The sequence below is a fragment of the Cryptomeria japonica genome, chromosome 5 (assembly GCF_030272615.1).
Source record: "Cryptomeria japonica chromosome 5, Sugi_1.0, whole genome shotgun sequence".
Taxonomy (NCBI): domain Eukaryota; kingdom Viridiplantae; phylum Streptophyta; class Pinopsida; order Cupressales; family Cupressaceae; genus Cryptomeria; species Cryptomeria japonica.
Window position 1 is genome coordinate 932,813,810 of NC_081409.1, and position 20,826 is coordinate 932,834,635.

The 20,826-nt window shown below is 35.3% G+C and overlaps 1 protein-coding gene across 2 annotated transcripts; it reads left to right on the forward strand.

The window, feature by feature from the left end:
* Positions 1-3,844: 3,844 nt before the first annotated feature.
* Positions 3,845-12,131, forward strand: LOC131035766 (large ribosomal subunit protein eL42). 2 transcript variants are annotated; one of them, XM_057967508.2, is made up of 5 exons: positions 3,845-4,001; positions 11,196-11,307; positions 11,405-11,472; positions 11,584-11,658; positions 11,879-12,131. In XM_057967508.2, the coding sequence occupies exons 1-5, from the start codon at positions 3,999-4,001 to the stop codon at positions 11,936-11,938; spliced, it is 318 nt and encodes a 105-aa protein (XP_057823491.1). In that variant the 5' UTR covers positions 3,845-3,998; the 3' UTR covers positions 11,939-12,131. The 2 variants fall into 2 exon arrangements, with proteins under 2 accessions (XP_057823491.1, XP_057823492.1); XM_057967509.2 differs by lacking the exon at positions 11,584-11,658 and adding an exon at positions 11,712-11,786.
* Positions 12,132-20,826: the final 8,695 nt, after the last annotated feature.

Consider the following 20,826-nt stretch of genomic DNA (forward strand, 5'->3'; position numbering starts at 1 on the left):
CTTGACTTCTTTCTCGTTGGGGGAGTATGGTGCAAGAGCACCTAGTTCTAGTGTTGCATTTTCAAATTTTTGGAGTGATTGATCATGTTTGGGGTTAATGAGTGAATAAAGGATTATTGAAAAGTCCATCTGTGTGGTTTAAGGTTATTTGTAGTTTTGTTGTCTCTTGTTTTAGCTTATTTGCTCAGTTTTGGCCAATGGGCCCTTGTAAGCCAAAAATGGCATCATTTTACAAAATAGTGTAAAACTCTTTGTAAGGCCTCATAAGGCTTTTGAACATGTTAGTTTGATGTCAGGGAACCATCCTAGGGGGTTTAGAGTGAGTAAAAATGCATAAGTTGCAAAAATGTAAAATGGAGCAAAAATTGTCATTGTTGCTTGACAACTTTTTGCAACTTTTAAAAAAATGATCAAATCGGTAGTTGAGGAACCGATGGGTGGTTGGTTATGACCAAGGAGGCATATATAATGCTTTTAAAATCATTTTAAATGGGTTGGAAGATCCATGAGAAAATGTTGAATAATACTTGAAGGCAATTTTTAGATTTTTGCATAAGATTTGTAATTTTGGTTATAGCAGTCCATACCAAATGGTTTGATATTGGTTAGTACATATTTTTTTGGAGCTTAGGAAGTGATTTTACTCTTTTTCTTAGTGTCGGTTTAGTGCTTGTTTACAAATTTTCTTCAACTGCACTATTCTCGGTCTAAGTAAGGGATCAAGACCCTAGCTATGGCTCCAACTTGAAATCCCATTGTGTTTGCTCAATGGACCTTGGGATTCAAGTCATGGAGCCTATGTACAATGTACACATTATTTTTAGTGTCCTAGAAGTTGCTTTGAAGTCATTTTCCTTCATATCCTAGGCGAGCTCTGCTATAGCTTGGCTAGGGATTATGGTTGTTATTTTTATCATTGCTTGCAGGGAAGATCAAATGTGGTTGTGCCAAGTGTTTGGCAGGGAAGAAGGAAGTCTAATGGAGTCTCTGTAGAAGAAAGGTGTGACAGGGTGTGGAAATCAACAAACCCTACCAGACAAGGCTCTTAAACCCTTAAACCTTCAAAAAGAGTCATTTTGGGGTCCGCACCGGTATGGTCGTGCCAGACAACCTTACCTCTTGATTCTCAAAGAGTGTTCGAATCATAAAAGCTCTTAGGGGGTCCTTTGGAATACTTTTGAGTAATTGGGCAAAAAACGGGAATGTAGGGCTAATAGGGGCTCTTAGGGCTACTAGGCCTAGAAAATAGGAACAAGAGAAAGCGATGGAGAAATGGAGAGAAAACGGTCACAAAACCACATGAAGGGAATTGAAACACCTTCTCAACATCATCTTAGACCCTTGCAAGTGAATGTGGGAGATTTTGACAACTGGAGGGTTGGATTTACTCTAGTGAATCCCAACCATGATCTTTGAGTAATAGGAGCAAACAAGTTGTTAGGGAGCATTCCAAAGGAGTTTAGTTGTTTGACTTAATACTAGGCAAGATAAGGGCGTGAACAAGCGTGTAAGCCCACTATAACATCTTTTACCAACCTACTAATCAAGACGCAACTCTTTTGTGAGATCCTCCCTATCAAAGTGGTATCAGAGCAAGCTAAGATTTGGGAAGAAACCAATTGATGTCAGAGACTGAGTCAATAGGTGAAAATAGCTTCAGGATGGTGACCAATGCAGAGTTAGCCAAAAAGGTAGAAGACCAAGAGGAAGAAAATAGACTCCTCAGGGTAAGATTGCAACAATTGGAGAACAAACTAGGTGAAGTAGAAGACAAGACTGAGAAGGTAACTATCAAAATCAATGAAGAAAAGGGTAAAGAAGTGGAAGAAGAGGATGGAACACCTGAACCAGATCCTATTATGCCTGAAGAACCTTTCCTTAGAGCCATCAAAACCTTAGGAGGGAAGTCCTTAGAAGGAGTGCCACTTTTTTGTGGAAAAATGGAACTAGAAGTGGTCATGGAATGGATTGAAGGGTTAGAGAATCACTTTGAATGCGATGGAATTAGTGAAGCACAAAAGGTGAAGGTAGCCAAATCTTGAGTATCCATCGAGTCTTTGAGGTCCTTAGATAGGTCTACCTTAACATAAATCCACTACTTAAGATGAGTTGAGTAGAATAATTATAGTAGAAGGTAAATGGACTTGCCTAAAAAGGAGACCATCTAGCTCAAAAATCCCAACATGACAAGAGTAGATTGAGAAACTTGACCCAAATAGGGATCTTGAAAGATTTGTCAGTTGAGATGACAGAATCTCATGTGTACGATTTGGAAACAAATATCGAAGAATAAACAACCCAAGTGCCACAACTAAGAAATGATTGAGCACCACCTTAGTATGATTTTATTCATCAAAGTGAAAAAAAGAGAAACCTTTGGTAAGGTTTTACATAGCGACAAGTTGGATTCTGTATATGGTGAAAATGGATAACAATAACAACAATATTGAAAGGCTAAATGAATCCAACCACTAAACCCTAGCCTAACAACAACAAAGATCCACCATAACATATGAAGATTACCTAAGACAATGCAAATCAAATGAAATCACAAAGATTATACCATCACATGTCCAATAGGGTTTTGATCTCCATTCTTCCTATCTCCATTGATCTTGCTTGATATATTTGCTCTCAGATTTTTATATGCACAAGAGCTCAACAAAGAACGGAATGTGGTTGCAAGTAGGATCGTAGTGTAGCCAAGTACTCCAAAATCAGTCATTAGTCATTAGGGTTTAACAATGAAGGAAGCATCTCCTTAAATAGAAGACACAATAAGAAATGGAGGGTTAAGATTGAGAGGTGTAAAAAGAGAGGTCGGCTAGGATTAGAGGGTAGGTAGAAGAAATACCAAAATAATGAAAGAGGTAGGTAGTGTAGGAATTAAGAGATGAATGACATGTGTCATGTGTAGAAAAAGATAATGAATTAATTAAATAAATAAAGATTTATTTAATTAATAGAAGAATAAGACAATTAAATAAATAAAAATATTTATTTAATTTAGGAAAGGGGTAATTTAAATAAATAAATGTATTTATTTAAATAAGAAATAAGGCTAGAAGAGGATAAATGAATTAATTAAATAAATAAAAATTTATTTAATTAATAGAAGAAATAGGCTTAGATAATTAAATAAATAAAATATTTATTTAATTAAACATGACAATTTTGGGTGTCTACAGATTCCATGTAGGGTTGAGGACTTGTCAACTTAGTATTTAAGCATGCTTTTTTGGGGGGGATGACTCTACTCACAAATATTTTTTAATCAACGATATGCATAATCAAATTCTAGAATGAGAGTAATAACATAGAGTGGTGTCTCAAAAGACATACCTTGTTGAACACTTTGAGTACAAATGTTTAGGGTTGTATGGGTGGAGATGTCGTTGTTTGTTGCCATTAAATCTTCAACTGCAACAACAACAATTAAAGAGGAATGAAAGATTGAGGTCATTTAAAGTGGACAATTAACACCACGTGGGTGTATAGTAAAAAAATATGTGACAATAAATACAAATAAAAAGTACAAAACTCCCAATTTTTGAAGCAATATAAAATTGACAAAGATGTATGTAAATAAATCCTAGCAGAACCAAAAACTCATTAGATAAATTTTAACATATTGATAAATTGATTCCTAAATCTGCAACACATCTTCTTATAAAAAAATAAAATTAAACATCTGTTAAATTAATTTAAATTCCATTAATAATTTACATTTATTTTTCTATGCTAATTCGATATCCTAATGTTTATTATTGTTTAATTTGCCCTAGAGGATTTTTACGCAAGGTTTAATTGTCCTCTAAGAAGAATTGAGCCATAGTTCTTTAGGTTGAGATAGATTTAATCGTATTAGAATCCCGTCCAAACCCTAGAAACACAAACGAGAGCCATATTTAAAGCTCCGACGTTCATCGCAATTAAGTTATTTCGCCAAAGAAGAGAGCGCCGAGGAGAAGTAGCTTGTTTTCAGCGCAGCAGAAGCAATGGTAATCTCACGTTCGTCTTGTCTGTTTGTTTCTTCCATGTATTGGGTGGTGCGCGTAAAAATATAGTCTTTTACTGTTCTGTGTTTAGGATTCTATTTATTTTCTGATTTTTAGGGTTTAAAAATCTATTGCAGTGAAAAACTGTTGGTTTTTGGTTTCGTTCTTTTTAATATGTTATTTTAGGTCGTGATGCTGAACAGAACAAATTATATCACTAATCTCGAACATCCTGGTTTAGCAATTATTTTGCTAAATGCTTTGGTGGTGGTTTTTTATTGTGTACTCTGTTAATTGTCGTGGTGTTGTGGTATCGCAATGCTTGCTGAAAAAGTCAACAAATCTTCAAATATTGTGATTTTGAAATGTATTTTCATGGAAACATTTAAACGGCCGGTGTTGTAGGATAATAATATTATCAGATCTACGGCTATTGGGAGTCTTCAAGCGGTTTTATTCACAGATTCACATAATCTTAGTTCTCGTGTTTTTCGTTACGGCGGAAATTTATGGCAACGCTACAAAAATCTTCAGTGTCATGATGGGATTATTTTGGGCGCTCAGTATCGTTTTTTTAGATTTATTGGGAATAGATTGCAATGTTGCAGATGTTTGGAAAGAGTCCAAGTTACTGCAGCAATACTGCATGACTTGTAAAGATCCGAAATAAAACTGTCTGATAGATTAAGGCTTATATTTTGCTCATTGTTGCTAAACGATGTTTCTTCTTATAAATTTAATTGACTCTTTAATGGCAAACCGTGTTGTGAATTCTTAGCTTATAGTCATACTCCTTGATTAATCATGGGATGAAATTGCTACAATAAATTTAGAATTTAAGGTTTCTGTTACACAGTGAAATTTGAATTTGGTATAACAAGTCCTTTTGTCAATACCGTATACTGCACATTCCAAGCTGCCCAGCAACCAGGTTAAATCCTAGCTAGTCTTTGTAAATTTTACATTATTTGGGGCCTGATTAGGGTTTTCAAGAACAGAAGTGTCGCTTGAAGGTAGGATGTATTGGAAACTATGTGCATTTTCTACTGCATTGATATTTTTAGCGCAGTTATGGTGCAAATACCTTGTTGGGAAGATCAACTATCATGGTGTGGCAAGGCTTTCTTTCTGGAAGGCCAAGCATAAAGGCGAGGCTGTTTTTTAGAAGTGTTTTGAGCAGGCTCTAGCCCTTGTTCAGATGATGCATGTAACATGATGTGCACGGATCTTCATGTTACATACGCAGTATGATTGAGCACATTTAAATGGAGAGGCTCTCATCCTCCTTTCTACCTTCCCATGCCCCCCATTGTGGAAATACACTATTATCTATAGCTCACTTATAAAGAAAGACCTAACCAGTAATTAGGCAGGGGCATAGTGAGCCAAACTAGTCTTCCTTGTTTGAACACAATCATTAGATGGGAGGGAAGTGAGATCTTGAGGTCTAACTCTAATGATGTGACGAAGTCCCTCAAACATACAATTCCTATGCTATGTAAATTGTTATGGCACACAAAGAAGAGAAGAGGGGAGGTGAGCAAAGTGACACTACAAGTATATAAGCTGTATGATTGCATGATTGATATCATGCAATACTTTTTACGCAAGGAATATGGATTGACCTCCTCCCTTATTAAAAAAAACTTCTGGCCTCAATTCTCCAATTGAGTGTTCCTCCCCATGGTTGATACTAAAATTAAAAGCTGTAGCTTTTGTGCTCCCCAAGGGAAATCTCCATAACCAACCAGTTAGGTATTTATGAGTCATGGAAAGGCTATCCTTGTAGTCTCCCTTTCCTTTTATCTTTGGATCATAGGCATACTTGATCAATATGGTGTCTGGTGAATTGGGAAACTATCTAACAAATGATTCATTGCTCTCTCCCCTATCAAAGGTCAAGGGGAATAACTTTAATGGTGCTCCAAAGGCCTTTAGATGGAGGGGTCAAAAGAGCAGCTTAATGGCATGCAAGAGGATCTATCTTGAGTCCTATTTCTAGTTTATAGAAATTTAACATTCTATTTTGAGATCCCTATCTTTTGCATAACATGTGGGTAGCCCATTGTACTATCACGCGTTTCCCAAATTTTGTGCCTATTGCATTTTCGACTCTCCCAATCACTTTCAAGACATGATTTATCCTCATTTTCAAGGTTATAGGGTTCACATCTCATTGAAAATTCTTGTAGAATTGTGTTAAAACTAGAAATGTTGAAGTATTCAAACATGAGTGATATGGAACTCAAAGACTATATCAAGCAACAAAAGAATGTTTGAGAGCAAAAAAAGTTGAGCATTTCAAATAGAAATTATAATTGTGTTGACATCAAGGAATGCATATTCATGGCTTTTTTCTCTAGAATTAGATATACATAGGGTGTGATGGTTTTGAATTTTTTTGATAAGATAATTGAAATATTTCTTGTTATCTTGAATTATAACTCTTTAATTATGGAGAGTTGTCAATGTTCTTTTCTCACCAACTTTTGAATTTTGTGGCTATAAGTTAGCAGGATTTGGGGGATTTGATCACCTAATTGAACTTGAAGATAAAGTTGCAGCCATAAATGTCTTTGGTTGTTTTCATATAGACAACAAATGTTTATAAGGTCACCTTTTTTCTTCCAAAAGCAATCTTCCTTGTGCATATATATGCCTTAGGATGAGTCAATTCTGTGTGGAGGAGGAAAAATCTTACCAAGTTTACACTCTCATTCTTGCCTTTAATGTAAAAGCAATAGTTGTACTTGTCCTCAAATCCTCATGAGCCAAGCAACAAAAGTTCTTCAGGGTTAGGTTTGTACTTCAATAGGGTTATCTAGCGCTGAAAGACCCATGCATAACATTCAACCATTGCTTTGCATTTACACCAGGTCAAGTACCACCAAATTTATAGCTTAAGTAAAATAGCATAAAATCTTGCATAACACATAATTACATCTTTGATGTGCCATAGAAGATAAAGCCATTGATAATATTGGAGTCCATGTGCACATTGTCAAATGACATTTCACTTTACAAGTCATGCAACGACGAAGGGACTTGAAGAAGTTGGCTCATGAAACAAGTTCTTTTTAGTTGTTTCTCATTTGTAGTGTGTTTTAATATGTGTTATTTTCATTCTCTTAGTTTGACTCTAGAAGTTGCATTCAAGGCTCAATGTGGATAGAATTTTGTTAAAAGCTAAGAAAGGCATTGCTGTTTCTAGATTTTTTCTAGGACATCAAGTGCTGTTCGTATGTATATGTTGGATATAATTAATGATTGTCAAGAATTAGGGGTAATCTTTTTGCACACAATTTGCTTCTCCTTCAATTAGCTTTATTGAGCTATGATAGATTGATTGGTACCCAAATATAATAATGTTTCTTGAAAATCGTATATAAGCATTTTCATTTTCTAATACTATGATATTATGTTATTTCATGTAGATTTTGGTTGTGTTTTACTCCATATGTGTGAGCATTGTGATATTATCAAACTAGACTTAGTGGCTGCAAGGACTTTCATGTTAAGGTGATATATGCAACACATGTTTAGAGGAAAAGAACATTAAAATATTCTACTATTGATACAAGCTTTGCCAAATGAAGTATTGACCTTTTGAGCTGCGTTCTTTTCAATTGTCAGTTGTAAATTTAAATAAAATGGCATGCATATCATCTAGATTAAGCCCATGCTTGCTGTTATCTTCTTACAATATGTGTTTAAGGCATCTTGTCCCACATTAGCTTGTGAAACATTGTATGGATTGTAAGAATCTTCAACTACATTTCATGGCTTGGTATGAAATCAGTTTGTTTGGTATTGGTTATAGATTGAGTTGTGTGTAACATGGCTTGTTAGTTTCATGGGTATCATAGTTTGGCTTCATGGAGCATAATGGTTTGCTGGCTTCATGGATTATCATGAGTCTAAAATGCATTTGGTCTTACAGTTTTGTCTATTTTATAAATATTTCTCCCAAGCAATCTTTTCCAGTTTTGCTTTTTTAATCTCCACACAACTACACTTTTTTAATTCTTTATATTATCTTGTTTCTATTTAAATTATTTATTGGTATTCATGTTAGGAAGCTATGATAGGGTTTTACCACATTTCAACCATAAAGTTTGTAATACAACAAATTTTAAAATAGTTGATAACAGTTGTTTCAGTTTGCTCCAATATATGTAAAAAAAGCACTTTTTTGTAATATTAAAAAATGTATTTTGTGGAGTTTTTAATTGTTCCTTGTAAAAAACAATAACGATACAAAAAATATATTGCAAGGTTCCTTTAGAATTCAGAGTGTTTGTGATGTTCGTTGGTTTTTTGGTTTCTCTCAATGTATGTTTAGGTTAACTTTGGTCGCTTATACGCTTAATGCCTCCCTTACAAGCAAGGCATTTGATGGTGGATTTTGCTGCATTGCGGTGTGTGTCTTATATACTGTTGTTTCCTCCAAACAACTTCTTAAATATCTACCTGCTTGGAATCAATTAAATCGTTTCATGTCAGATTATGGGTGGATTGATTATAATGTAATGTGAGGAAGTTGCAACAGTGAGGGTTAGAGCCCCACTACATGTTTAATAGGTTTGTTTTTGTTTTGCATAGTTACCAATAGACATGTATTGTTTGAAAGACGAGCGTTGATATTGGTACACCATTTTAAAAAAGGTGGGTGATGGGTAATTAGAGATGTCTAGAGGATCGATATCTTTAAAGAATGTTAATTACTAAAACGTTTAAAAATTATAAATAAAACCTCAATAACTATCACTGTGGTATAAAAAATATTTAAAATCATAATCATTTGGAGATGACAAAGAAACTAGGAGGGGAATCTTATTATTTCAAAAAACATGGTGGGGAACTCGGAGAGGACTACATTTTCAATCAATGATAAAACTTCAATGCATTCATACATTTTAACCTTTATTATTGTTTTACTTCTTCCTTGTCTCAATGGAGGATCATGTTAGTGTGATCCAAAACATTAATGTAAAAAATAAATATCTAGTTAAAACTAGACGCACTATTATACCAACTTTGTGATGGCTCTAATTCAAGATGATTTGTAAACCAAGACCTAGTTTTCTAGTAATAAAGGGGACCTAGTTTTCTAGGTTTCATCTGTTTTTCATAAATATTTAGTGACTAATAACAAGCAAGGGTCCATGTTACATCTCTTCTCCATAATTAATTAGCAGCTCCCATGTCTTTTCAATTATTGTTGAGGGTCTTTTGCCTTTTTGTGATCATCTAGTGGTTTTTTGGTTGATATATTTTCATAAGCATTTTAGTGGTTTCTTTGAGTAATAAGTGAGGTAGATATTGAGTCAGTTTTTGAAGAATAATTTTCTAAAAGTCAAAATAATGTTTTCTGAAAAAATCAGATTTCTTAAAAAAACCTTGTAAAGAGCAAGCCCAGTGGGTGAAGAGCACAGAAACTACAAGACAAGGTCGAGGAGTACTGGCAGTAAAGGCTGAGGATTGTTGGGCTTACACCTAATACTCATTCCTACCAGTGTGGTTAACGTTCTTCAGAATGGGCTTCCAACCAATAATAGCTTGCTTTTGATTTTCTTTTTCCTTTGTATGGGCAAAGCAAATGTGGTGAATTTTCCTTATGGTCAGTTTCTCAAGGTACTGAATCCCACAGCCACTACCAGTAGGTGTTGGGAAAACCCTGCAGAATATACTGAAATACGTAGAGGCTGCTATAAGGGCATTGATTGCCATGCCATCCAATGCCTCTGACAGAGGCCAAATCTGGTGTGACTTGCACCTAGGACTCCCCATTTGCTGCTGAAGTGCTCTACAGCTACTGGACCTATATGGCCAGCCCATCATTGGTCTGGGTGTGGCTTATTTCCAATATCCCCCTTAAGCCACACTGTAGGTACTTGGGACTCCTAGCCTCCTGGCTTGAATCTGATAACATGTTGAACTTTCATGGACCAGCTAGGACTCGAACCTAGGACCTTCAATTTGCTGCTGAAGTGCTCTACTAACTGAGCTACTGGCCTTATATGGCTAGCCTATCATCAGTTTGGGTGTAGCTTATTTTTGACATACACACGGGACATTCACCGAGTCTAATCCCAGAAGGTTTGAGAGGTGTTCCATCTCAAGACAGACTTTCTCCATGTACACTTATATCTGAAGTATGATGCATGAGATGACAAAAACTGTGTTAGTGATAGAAAATTGGAAATCAAAAGGCTTCATTCTTTCTTAAATTAAGTTCCTATTTCTGCTCAGAGGATTTGCCAAATTTGATTATAGTACACACATTGTGGAGAGTATCCTGATAAATCCATGTAACAAAAGAGCTTGCATGTGAAATGTAAAATTTGTTCAGTGCTCCTAGGTTGATGACATGCGGTGCAAAGAATGGGAGGAAATTTGCATTGGCCTAATCCTTTAACTAGTTGTGATGCTTTGGCAGAGAAAGCACCAAAGAAAATGAGCTCTTGGAGGCTCAATAGTTCTTCAATATTTTCATGAAGTGATGAAATCTGTTCACTCCAGAACTTTTTGCGGAGGTTAAAACAAAGGATTTAAAAAATTTGAATGATAAATGCAAAGAAACTCTCTTATAAGCTTGTCGATCTCATATGTGGAATTGAAAGCTTTCTCGTGAGCTTTGTCTCATATATTGAAGTGGAAATTGACTTGGCTGTAACCTTTATCTTTATGTTTAACAGACATTGAATTAAATAAGGGGTATGAATGATATATATTTTATCTTCATAAATTGTTGGCATGTAACGGCATCTTCTGTTTTAATTCCAAAGTACATAATTAGCATCATTCCGATTCACAATGAGATTGGTGTTCGAGGAGTGTACAGTGAACTGCATCTTCTGGTTAAATTCCAAATTACTTTATTAGTATTTGTGTTCATAATTAAGACTGTTGTTTGAAGAGTGTATGGTGAAGTGCATTATCTGTCTAAATTCCAAATTACATTATTACTATTTGTGTTCACAACCATACTGGTGTTTGAAGAGAGTGTAAGAGTTCTAAATTATTAAATCGTCAGTTCTCTAGATTCTGATCCAGTAATTGAAGAGAGTGTACAATGCTGAGATTAGTAATGACATCTCTACATTGAACTTTTGCTTTAACATGTCCTCTTCATGCTTGTGCTATTTCAAGGTATTAACACTTCCCTGATCTTGTATCATGCTAATCTGCTGATAGGTGAACGTTCCAAAAACTAAGAAAACCTTCTGCAAAAACAAAGCATGCAGAAAGCACACTTTGCACAAGGTTACTCAGTACAAGAAAGGCAAGGACAGTCTTGCAGCCCAAGGTGAGTCTTTCCTTTTGTATTGTCTAGATATGAAAGCCAATGATATTTTTTTTGGTAAGACAGCTAAATTAGATCACTGGTTTTATTCATTTTTCAGGAAAACGGCGGTATGATCGAAAACAATCAGGCTATGGAGGCCAGACAAAACCTGTCTTTCACAAGAAGGCAAGCAGAATTATATTGATTACTAATATGATTTGTTTAATTTTGGACTATTCAACTTGTAAGTCTGTAAATAAGCTGATTCAGGATTCTGTTATTTGGCCAATGTTGTAGGCAAAAACAACAAAGAAGATTGTTTTGAGGTTGCAATGCCAGTCTTGCAAACATGTCTCACAGCATCCAATCAAGGTAAGTCTGTAAATAAGATGATTCAGGATTCTGTTATTTGGTCAATGTTGTAGGCAAAAACAACAAAGAAGATTGTTTTGAGGTTGCAATGCCAGTCTTGCAAACACGTCTCACAGCATCCAATCAAGGTGTTGTTAGAAGATATTTGTTTTTTCAGTCTTAATGTGGTATTATCTTTACATATTGGTAAATGCCTTTGTTTTATCTTTTTGTTTTGCAGCGATGCAAACACTTTGAGATTGGTGGAGACAAGAAGGGGAAGGGAACATCCCTTTTCTAGATGGGAGGTTATGTTCTGCATTTGCTTGAACAGTTTACACTGTTTATATCTACAGATACCTATCTGAGACAAAAGATCTGTTTTGACTGTAGAAGTGAGTTACACGGAAGCAATCTATTGAAGATAACTATTTAGTTTTGACATTCGAGTAATGTTTTGATGATAATTAAAAAACTTAAATTTTTTTCTTTCAGATTTATTTGGTTTGTCACTCTGATTAAATTTCCTTTTCTGTATGCGAATTTAGGACCACTGTATTTTGTGAGAGGCCTTGTGGTAGTTGAAATTGGCAGCTGTTGCATATTCTCATGTTGTCAAACTGATATAAAGGAAGTTTTTTCTTCTCTTGCCATATTTAAATGTAATCCATTAACGACTTGAAAGAATGCTCCTTGAGATTTTACCCCTACCCTTAGCGGTCTGCCTGCCGAAAAGTGGTTTGGCTCAGACTGGTTTCTTAAGTCATGAAGTCTCAACTTCCAACAATAAACTTGGTTGGAACTTCACATAAACAATTCAAACTATCGATATTTCTAAATAATTAATGTCTTTGATTTAATAGCACAGTGCAACTCCTGACTACTGAAAAATCAGCGTGCTTGCGTGGCTTGGCTTTAAGATTTCCTATTTTATATTGTAAAACTTGTTCAAACTATTGATGACAACACTTGTACCAAAAAAAGTAATATTTTACCTTATGTTTTTACATCATGACTTAGCAAGCATCCAGAGTGTGGAAGTGATCATAAACACAATTGATGGTGTGAATTTGTTTGTTTGTAATATTGAATCGAACTTTTTAGGTCATCAGGTTGCAAAAAACTATTCGAAAGAACTGTAATTTATCTATCTAAACATTTTAGATCACACTTTATGAACATTCTGTTTAAATCTACTATCTTTGTGGATTTTGTGTTGCAGCCATTATATTCAGGTTGCAAAAAACTATTCGAAAGAACTGTGTAATTTATCTATCTAAACATTTTAGATCACACTTTATGAACATTCTGTTTAAATCTACTATCTTTGTGGATTTTGTGTTGCAGCCATTATATTCAGGTTGCAAAAAACTATTCGAAAGAACTGTGTAATTTATCTATCTAAACATTTTAGATCACACTTTATGAACATTCTGTTTAAATCTACTATCTTTGTGGAAGTTAGTAATCTCTATTTTGTGTTGCAGCCATTATATGTAGCACTGCTAACATTTTTGCTGCAAACAAGAATTGTCTTTCGTCCCTATTTTTTTGTACACATTTATTCCTATTTCTCTCGTTTTGCATTTATAATCTTTGTTTCATCTCTTTTCCATCCTTTCTTGTCGTTTTTTTGGTTCCCCCTTAATTATCTTTTTATAATTGTTATTGTTAATTTCCAAAAATAATTTAATTAAAGATCTCGAAAAATTCTATCCAAGGAAATCTGAATACCTATATAAGAGACTTTTCAATAATCTAAAATATGGGCCAAGCGATCAATGAGACGAGGGAATTGTTGGGTTGGGCAAATATCTTTAGGTTTTCATTTCGAGATGCTCATGCTACCTTGTATGTATGATTGCATGTTGAAAATTAGAAACACGATTTGAGCCAATTTCAACACATCTATATTTTCCTTCAAGGGGAGATTCCACATAGAGGGTTATGTTGGTAGCTTGCATCAGCTTATACACAATCCAAGGTACTTAATTAAACTATTTTCCAAATTCAATGTTCTCCATATTTGAGAGCCTCTGCCAAGGGTTGGCGTCTTGGGGATAAAAGAATTATTCACCAAATTTAGGTGCTTATTAAGCATGTTCCTCTATGCACCATCTCCAATATAATTTAGCAGCAAGATCTGTATTATTGAGTAGGGTAGTTGTCATACCTAAATCACCTTTCTATTTGTCTCATCTTACAGTCCAAATTATGAAGGGTGCCTTTTGCAGCTGCAAGGAAATAGGGGTAGACGAAATACCTGAAGGATGCAGAAACAACCTGAAAATGAAGAATGTTAGTGATTTGATACTGAAGATTGGGGTCACTGCACTGTTATAAGATTAGGGTCACTGCACTGTTATAAATGTCAAGAACTCGCCTAAGAGCTACAGCTTCCTCAATACAAGTGTTGAGAAAGTGTATCTACGCCCTGCTTAATGTAAAAGCCAAAGACAACCAAAAACATGATATACTAAAAAAAACTCTTCATAAACCTTACGAAAGATCAATCTTTATGTACATATGATATTTTTTCTTATTGACATGCATAGAGGAATGATTACATGGACAAAAACAATACCATCAACATGTGATTTCCTTGAACTAAACCCCTTTGTTTAGGATAAATGATGGAAGAAAACGTTTCAGCCTCTTAGCACTAGATTTACAAAAAGGATTATAAATAGTATTGCAAGTTTTAGGTTGCATCATTGCAAAGAGCTATTGGGTTTAACATGAGAAAAATTTAAAATCTAATTCTTTTTAGGTCATAGCAAGAAAAGAGATACGGAGATTTAAGCACTTGCATTGAGGTATGTTCTTCTTCAAAAGGTTAAAAATAACTTCATACCTTAATATGAAATCCATTAGCGCCAGGAGTTCCATCTGTCATCCTAAAAGCAAATTGCTCTAAATCATTCTTGGGAATGGGTCAATTTTATCTTTGTTATCCTTAAAACAATTTGCACCAACTCATTCTTGGAAATAGGCTAATTAAAGAGTACATCGTGTCTTCAAATCTTCTTGAAATCATCAAAATATTTGTGTCATAACAAAATAGAAATTTTTTTATCTCCGGCTTGTAACCATTTACCATTAGATTTTTGTCTCCACATGATTTCCCTTTTAAGCTCTTTTTTTATTTCTGTGTCATCCTTCAGTATATTCTATACCAGTGTTACACAAGAATCTACCAGAATCGCGAGTGTCCATGAATCGGACAAAGCAGAGTCTCAACAGACTCCCGAGTCTAACCGATTCCAGCAAAGTTTCAACAGATTCTCAGAGTATGATGATCAATTTGTGTTTATACTTATGTGATCAATGTATGCTTGTAAAAATCTTCGAATTTCTTTGGTTTTACAATTTGTTGAGTCTTTGCCGACTTTTTGTCAAGTTTGTGTGTGTCCGAGTCCGAGTTCCATTCCAAGTGAAGCGAGTCCAGGTCTTATAGCACTGTTCTATATAAATTGACTTAAAAAAAACTATTTTTAGTATACAATATCTAATTCTTGAAGAGCTTCGTCATCAAGAAAAGCACATTGAACATAGTAACATGAGATCAAGAAATTATAAATATCAATATTCTTACTAAATGGCAGCCATTTAATTATTGTAGTTTGCACTTCAATATAGGAGGACATATGACGTGAATACAAAGAGGAAAACTATAATTCTAAGAAGTTTTGAAGGCTGTATATGATACTTTTCATACAACAAGCATACCATAAAGTGCACACTAATAAAAGTATGTGTTTTTAAATATTGCAAATATAAAATGAATATTAGACAAGACATTTTTAGCTATTTTTTAATAAAATTTCCACTATATAGAGAAATATTTATTCTATAAATCACCTAATTCATAAGCTTATATCAATATTTGAAATTTATACATCAAGATGTTTATATTAATCATGAGTAGATTTTTATGATCTAGGATGAAGAACAAAACATTCTTGTTATATTACACTCTAAATTAAGTAGACATGAGTTAAGTGTTGCAAGAAGATACGGATGCATCATTAAGGAAAAACATAACTAATTTGCAAGAAACTTTTTGAGTTAGATTAAATTTAAATACTATTTAACAAGTTGTTAGATTATGGCAAACATATTGATTCCAAAGGTTTCATATTAGAATTTCTGTTATAGAAAAGCTCATCCATGACATATTGATTCCAAACGTTTCATATTAGAATTTTTGTTATAGAAAAGCTCATCCATGACAATGGAGGTATGACATTTCAAGATTTGGACACACCTCCTTATCGTGTATTGTCTTTAACTCCTAATGTGTTTAAGGGCAAGAAATTTAGATAATATTCCAAGCTCCCTGAACAAGCCATATATTGATTACAACCCTGAAGAGGCCTCCACTTCCTGTACAGATTTCCCTCTTAAAAGACAACTATCTTCTGGTAGGTCCCTAAATCCTTATCCTTCTAGATCTTCAATGTCAACACTCTTTAATCTCAACAGTAACCCAAAACTCATGGATGCTTAAAGCTTGCCCTGACTCCTAAAGAGAAGGAACCTAAACAAGATAAAAAAAGAAAAGGTGTAACAACCAAAAATTCTTAAATGGAAAAATATATTAACTTTTATTAAATTCTAGGAAAAAAAATTCATTTCATTCATGTTCAATTGAAATTGAAACCGTTAATAACTAACTTAACTTCATCTAACTAACCATTTTAGCAGAAAGAGAAAATCAATTAACATTTAACAACTTCATATCTAAAAGTAAAGAGAGAGAAGAGTTTATGAGTTTACAGAGTCCAGGGCTTTGACACAAGTCCCTCGTGTCACTTCTTATTGGAAGGGCTTGACCCTTCACGAGGGAAGTAGATAGAGGATAGAACAAATGCCAATGGGCCTCTGAGCTTGGTGTTTAGCTGAAATTGAAACTGCTAATAACTAACTTCATCTAATTGAACATTTCAGCATAAAGAGAAAAACAACTAACATCTAACAACTTCATATCTTAAAGTAAAGAGAGAAGAGTTTAAGAGTTTACAGAGTAATGAACTTTCCGATGAACAAATACTTATCTAAATACAATAGGTTGAGAGAGAGCATCATCAAGGGCTTTTCTGTCCAACCATGGACATAAGTCCCCTGTGCCATTTCCTACCGGAAAGACTCGACCCTTCACAAGAGAAGCAGATAGAGGATAGAACAAATGCCAATGAGCCTTTGAGCTTGGTGTTTAGAATCTACACTAACTGGTCATACACTATAGGTATCCCCTTACTTGCATGACACTCTGGCTAGTGGTGTATTTGATTCTTGTGAACTGACATATGCATGCTGATTGTTGCGCCACCTTGGCCAAGCTTTCATAATAAGCACATAGAATGCAGTCCATGTTCACCGCCCTTACTCAGCCTATTAAAAGAAGAGTTGTTTACTTGCAACTTACTCAAGGCTCCAATTAACCATCGGTAAACTAATTGAAAAGGGTAATGGTTAAACCCAATATGGGGAGACTAACATAAGTTCTTACTTAGCTTGGGGTGTTGAATTGTCATACTGGGACTTGGTTTTGACAGATATATCAAATTGCTCTTGGTTACTTATTCTCAAACTAAGTTTGGCTTCAAACCACAAACAACAACACATAAATGACATGAAAAAGCTAATCCAAGGACACAGTCTACCTTGATCTACATCAACAATGATATAATAGAACAATACTTACAAGGAAAATGGCCTGCCTAAATCTAATATGAACCATGATACAACAAAAGAGTACAAACAAGGAAAATGACCCGCCTTATTCTAATATCAACCATGATTTAAGAGAACTATCTAACATGGAATATAGACTGCCTTAATCAAATATCGACAAGGAAATAACAACTTCACATACTTCACAACTTATGCAGTTCACTTAACAACAATACTATTTATTGGTAATGTCGTTAAAGATCCCTGTGATAACAATATCACTATTCAATGCTTCATAACAATATCATACAAATTGAATATAGCTAACAAGCTCAAGCTCATTTACAACTTTGCCTAGTCATGCAGTCATTTCCATGCAATTTTGATGCAATCCTTGAATATATACTTAAGAACGAGCTTCAGATAATCAAGAAAAAAAGAGACAAAGGAACATTTCTCTGCCTAAGAATCAATAGAGAATCCAAAGGCTTTCACCAAGCTTGTAGCAATCGGCTTGGATATTGTTCAATGCAATAGAGCTTCCAACTATATTTCGCATACAACAATGATTCAATATTGTCGCCCCTTGAACCTCTTATTACCAATAAGCACAAAAACAATTTTTTTTTTATGAACTGTAAAGCAATAGCAAAGATGTCTCGTAACACCGAGACAACAACTTCCAACTTTGGTTCATATTCCACATAAATAATAATATTGTGCTAATGCCATGCGAGCTCGGTGATTAAGCACGACGTCAAGACATAATGTCCCTACAATTACACAAGAAGGCCCCCGCCACCAAGATGGTGGCCACCCTGACTTATTTGTTGGTGGTCTCCAAAACAAAGAGCTATTTAATAATGTGATACTTTGCATACTATCACACAACAAAACATAAATTGATAAATTCATATCCATACACATATGTTATCAATGTACATGTGTAGGTATGAATATGTTTCTCAACACATCAATCAATAAAAATGCTTATGAAGCCAACAAGGAATATATATATATATATTGTTGGAGATTGCTGATATGTTGTCATTGATGTCAATATATGTGGAGATTGTTGATGATGAGATTGTTGGAAAATTTTCTTCTGTGTATTCCAGTGTTGTAGTTTGATTGGATGAGTTGGCTTAGCCTATGTGTAATAATCATGTAAGATGCATGTCTGCACGTGTGTGCGTTGTATATGTGAGTGTATGATCGAGTTGGATGTGCGAACAAGTGATTTAATCTTTCAGGAGTGTGAAGGAGAAGAGAAGTGTTGCAGAGCAGACTGTGTGCTTAACCATAACTGTACTCAAGCATATGGAGATGCTATTTTCGCAATTCATGTAATCCGGATTGTAGTCCGAATGTTTTTGTGTCAGTGAGCCTTCCCTTAAGGTTGTAGCCTTTCTGGGTTTCTTATTTTGAGCAGTGAACTCTAGGCAGTGTGCCTGAATGCATGTGCATTTCTATTGTAATATTCACATTTACTCCTAACAGGGTATTATCTCATTGTGGGTAGGTTCCCACTGTTGTTTTTCCCTTAACCGTGTTTTCCACGTCAAAAATCATGGTGTTATGTGTATTATTGAGGTGGTGGTGTTTCATACTTTAATTGTTAATTATCAGATCTATTTTGTGGTTTAAGTTGCAGTAAGTTTTTGGTGCAAACTGATTCACCCCCCCCTCTCAATTTGCTACATTGTTGCCAACACACACACACACACACACACCAACTTCTTAGGGGGAATAGGGAAGTTGTGGAGTGGAACAAACCGGATCAAGGTTGGGTGAAGGTCAATTTTGATGGTGCATCGAAAGGGAATCCTGGGCCTTCAGGGGCAGGATGCGTTGCTCGAGACTTGGATGACAACATCCTTTTCATAGATTAAAAAAAAATGGAGTTTGGGACAAATAATGAAGCTGAAATCCAAGCGACAACATTGGTGATTGATTTGGTGAAAAAGATCAAAGTAGATCAATTGCATCTTGAAGGTGATTCTCAAATTGTGATAAATGCAATTGCCAATGGGGGCGCTCATGTATGGAAAATTGACAAATGGGTCAAGATCATTCGAAAAAATTAGAAGGTTTCAAAAATTTCACACTTTTGCCTGTGTATAGGGAAGGTAATGCCTTGGTTGACTCGCTGTCCAAGTTGGCGGTTGAGTTGGTAGAACGAAAAATGGTGGTGATGAGATGGTTTTGTACGAACCCTACATTTTTTTTTGACAATATTGGTGGCTATCATATATCTTGGGAGGAAGATTTTTTTTTGAGGTGGCAGATAGTTGGGGTTACACATTTATTTCCCACATGCCTCATGCTTGCAGGTTTTTATTGCCATCTGTTTGTAATGGTGCAAGCGCATTTCAATCACTTGGTGTTTGGAAAGACAGGCTAGAAGCGTAGTGAAGAAGTAGAGTGGGGTTGTGCTTTTGTAATGGAGGGAAATTTCAGTTTGAAGGCTACCAAGCAGAAAATGGCGTTCCTAGGGAAAATTTCAATTGACCGATTGAAGAATGTATTCACCACGAATGACCCTTTTTTTCTCATCCAGGTAAGACATTCTGGGGTATGATTTCCTACTGGCAAGTATGAAGTATTGGGTGAATACAAATATTTATTCTATGTTTTGTGCTTGGGGGTTAGAATGTAGCACTTTACAAGAGGTGAAGATGATTATGGAGCATTGTGTGATGTCAAAATGGAGGGTGGGATTGGATGCTTTGCTTGTGCTCATGGAGCTGGGAAGAGGGTTCGTCATGACACTGGGTGGCAGTTCCTGGCTACCCACCAAATGTCCATCCTTTTATTCTGTGGAGATCCATGGAGGACAAGAACATGCGCAGACGAGTTGCTGTGGAGGGGTGGTATACTATGAGAGACTATGTAAATGATTGGGAGGTTGTTCTGGCATCTGGAGTGTTGAAGGAGCAGATGGATCGCTCCCAGCTCAAATACAAGTTAGCAGACTACTGGAGGGGAGATCATCCACATGGTAGAGGTATGGGTCATGCTGTGTGTAGCCATGGTGTAGGGTGTGGACGAAGGGCTAGGCTGTCTTGCAGGCAAAGGGAAGCGAAGGTACATTGATTTGATAAGGTTGGGGGTAGGATAAAGTGTGGTTGGGAATGTTTCCTTTTTGAATTTTGTACTGTGTAAAACTTTGGTATTATTTTGTATTCTGAAATTTGAATGTGGGATTTGGGGTAGAGTAGACGGGTGAAATTTTGAACGCCCATTCAAAGGTGGGATGGATTGTTAGGGTTTAGACTGGTTTTTGATGCTACCAGTTGGAATATTTTTTGTGTATGTCTCAGACCTTTAGTTATTAATAATAAAATAAAAATATTTTAGTGACCAAAAAAATAAAATGCCAACTATCAATTCCCACCTTAGATTACTATTCAACACTATAGTTCCCACCCAACCCAACTAAGCAGCTGTCTCGGTCTTGGTAGGCAAATTACGAGGGAACAATTTATAGTTAATTAATCAGCTTGCTAGAAT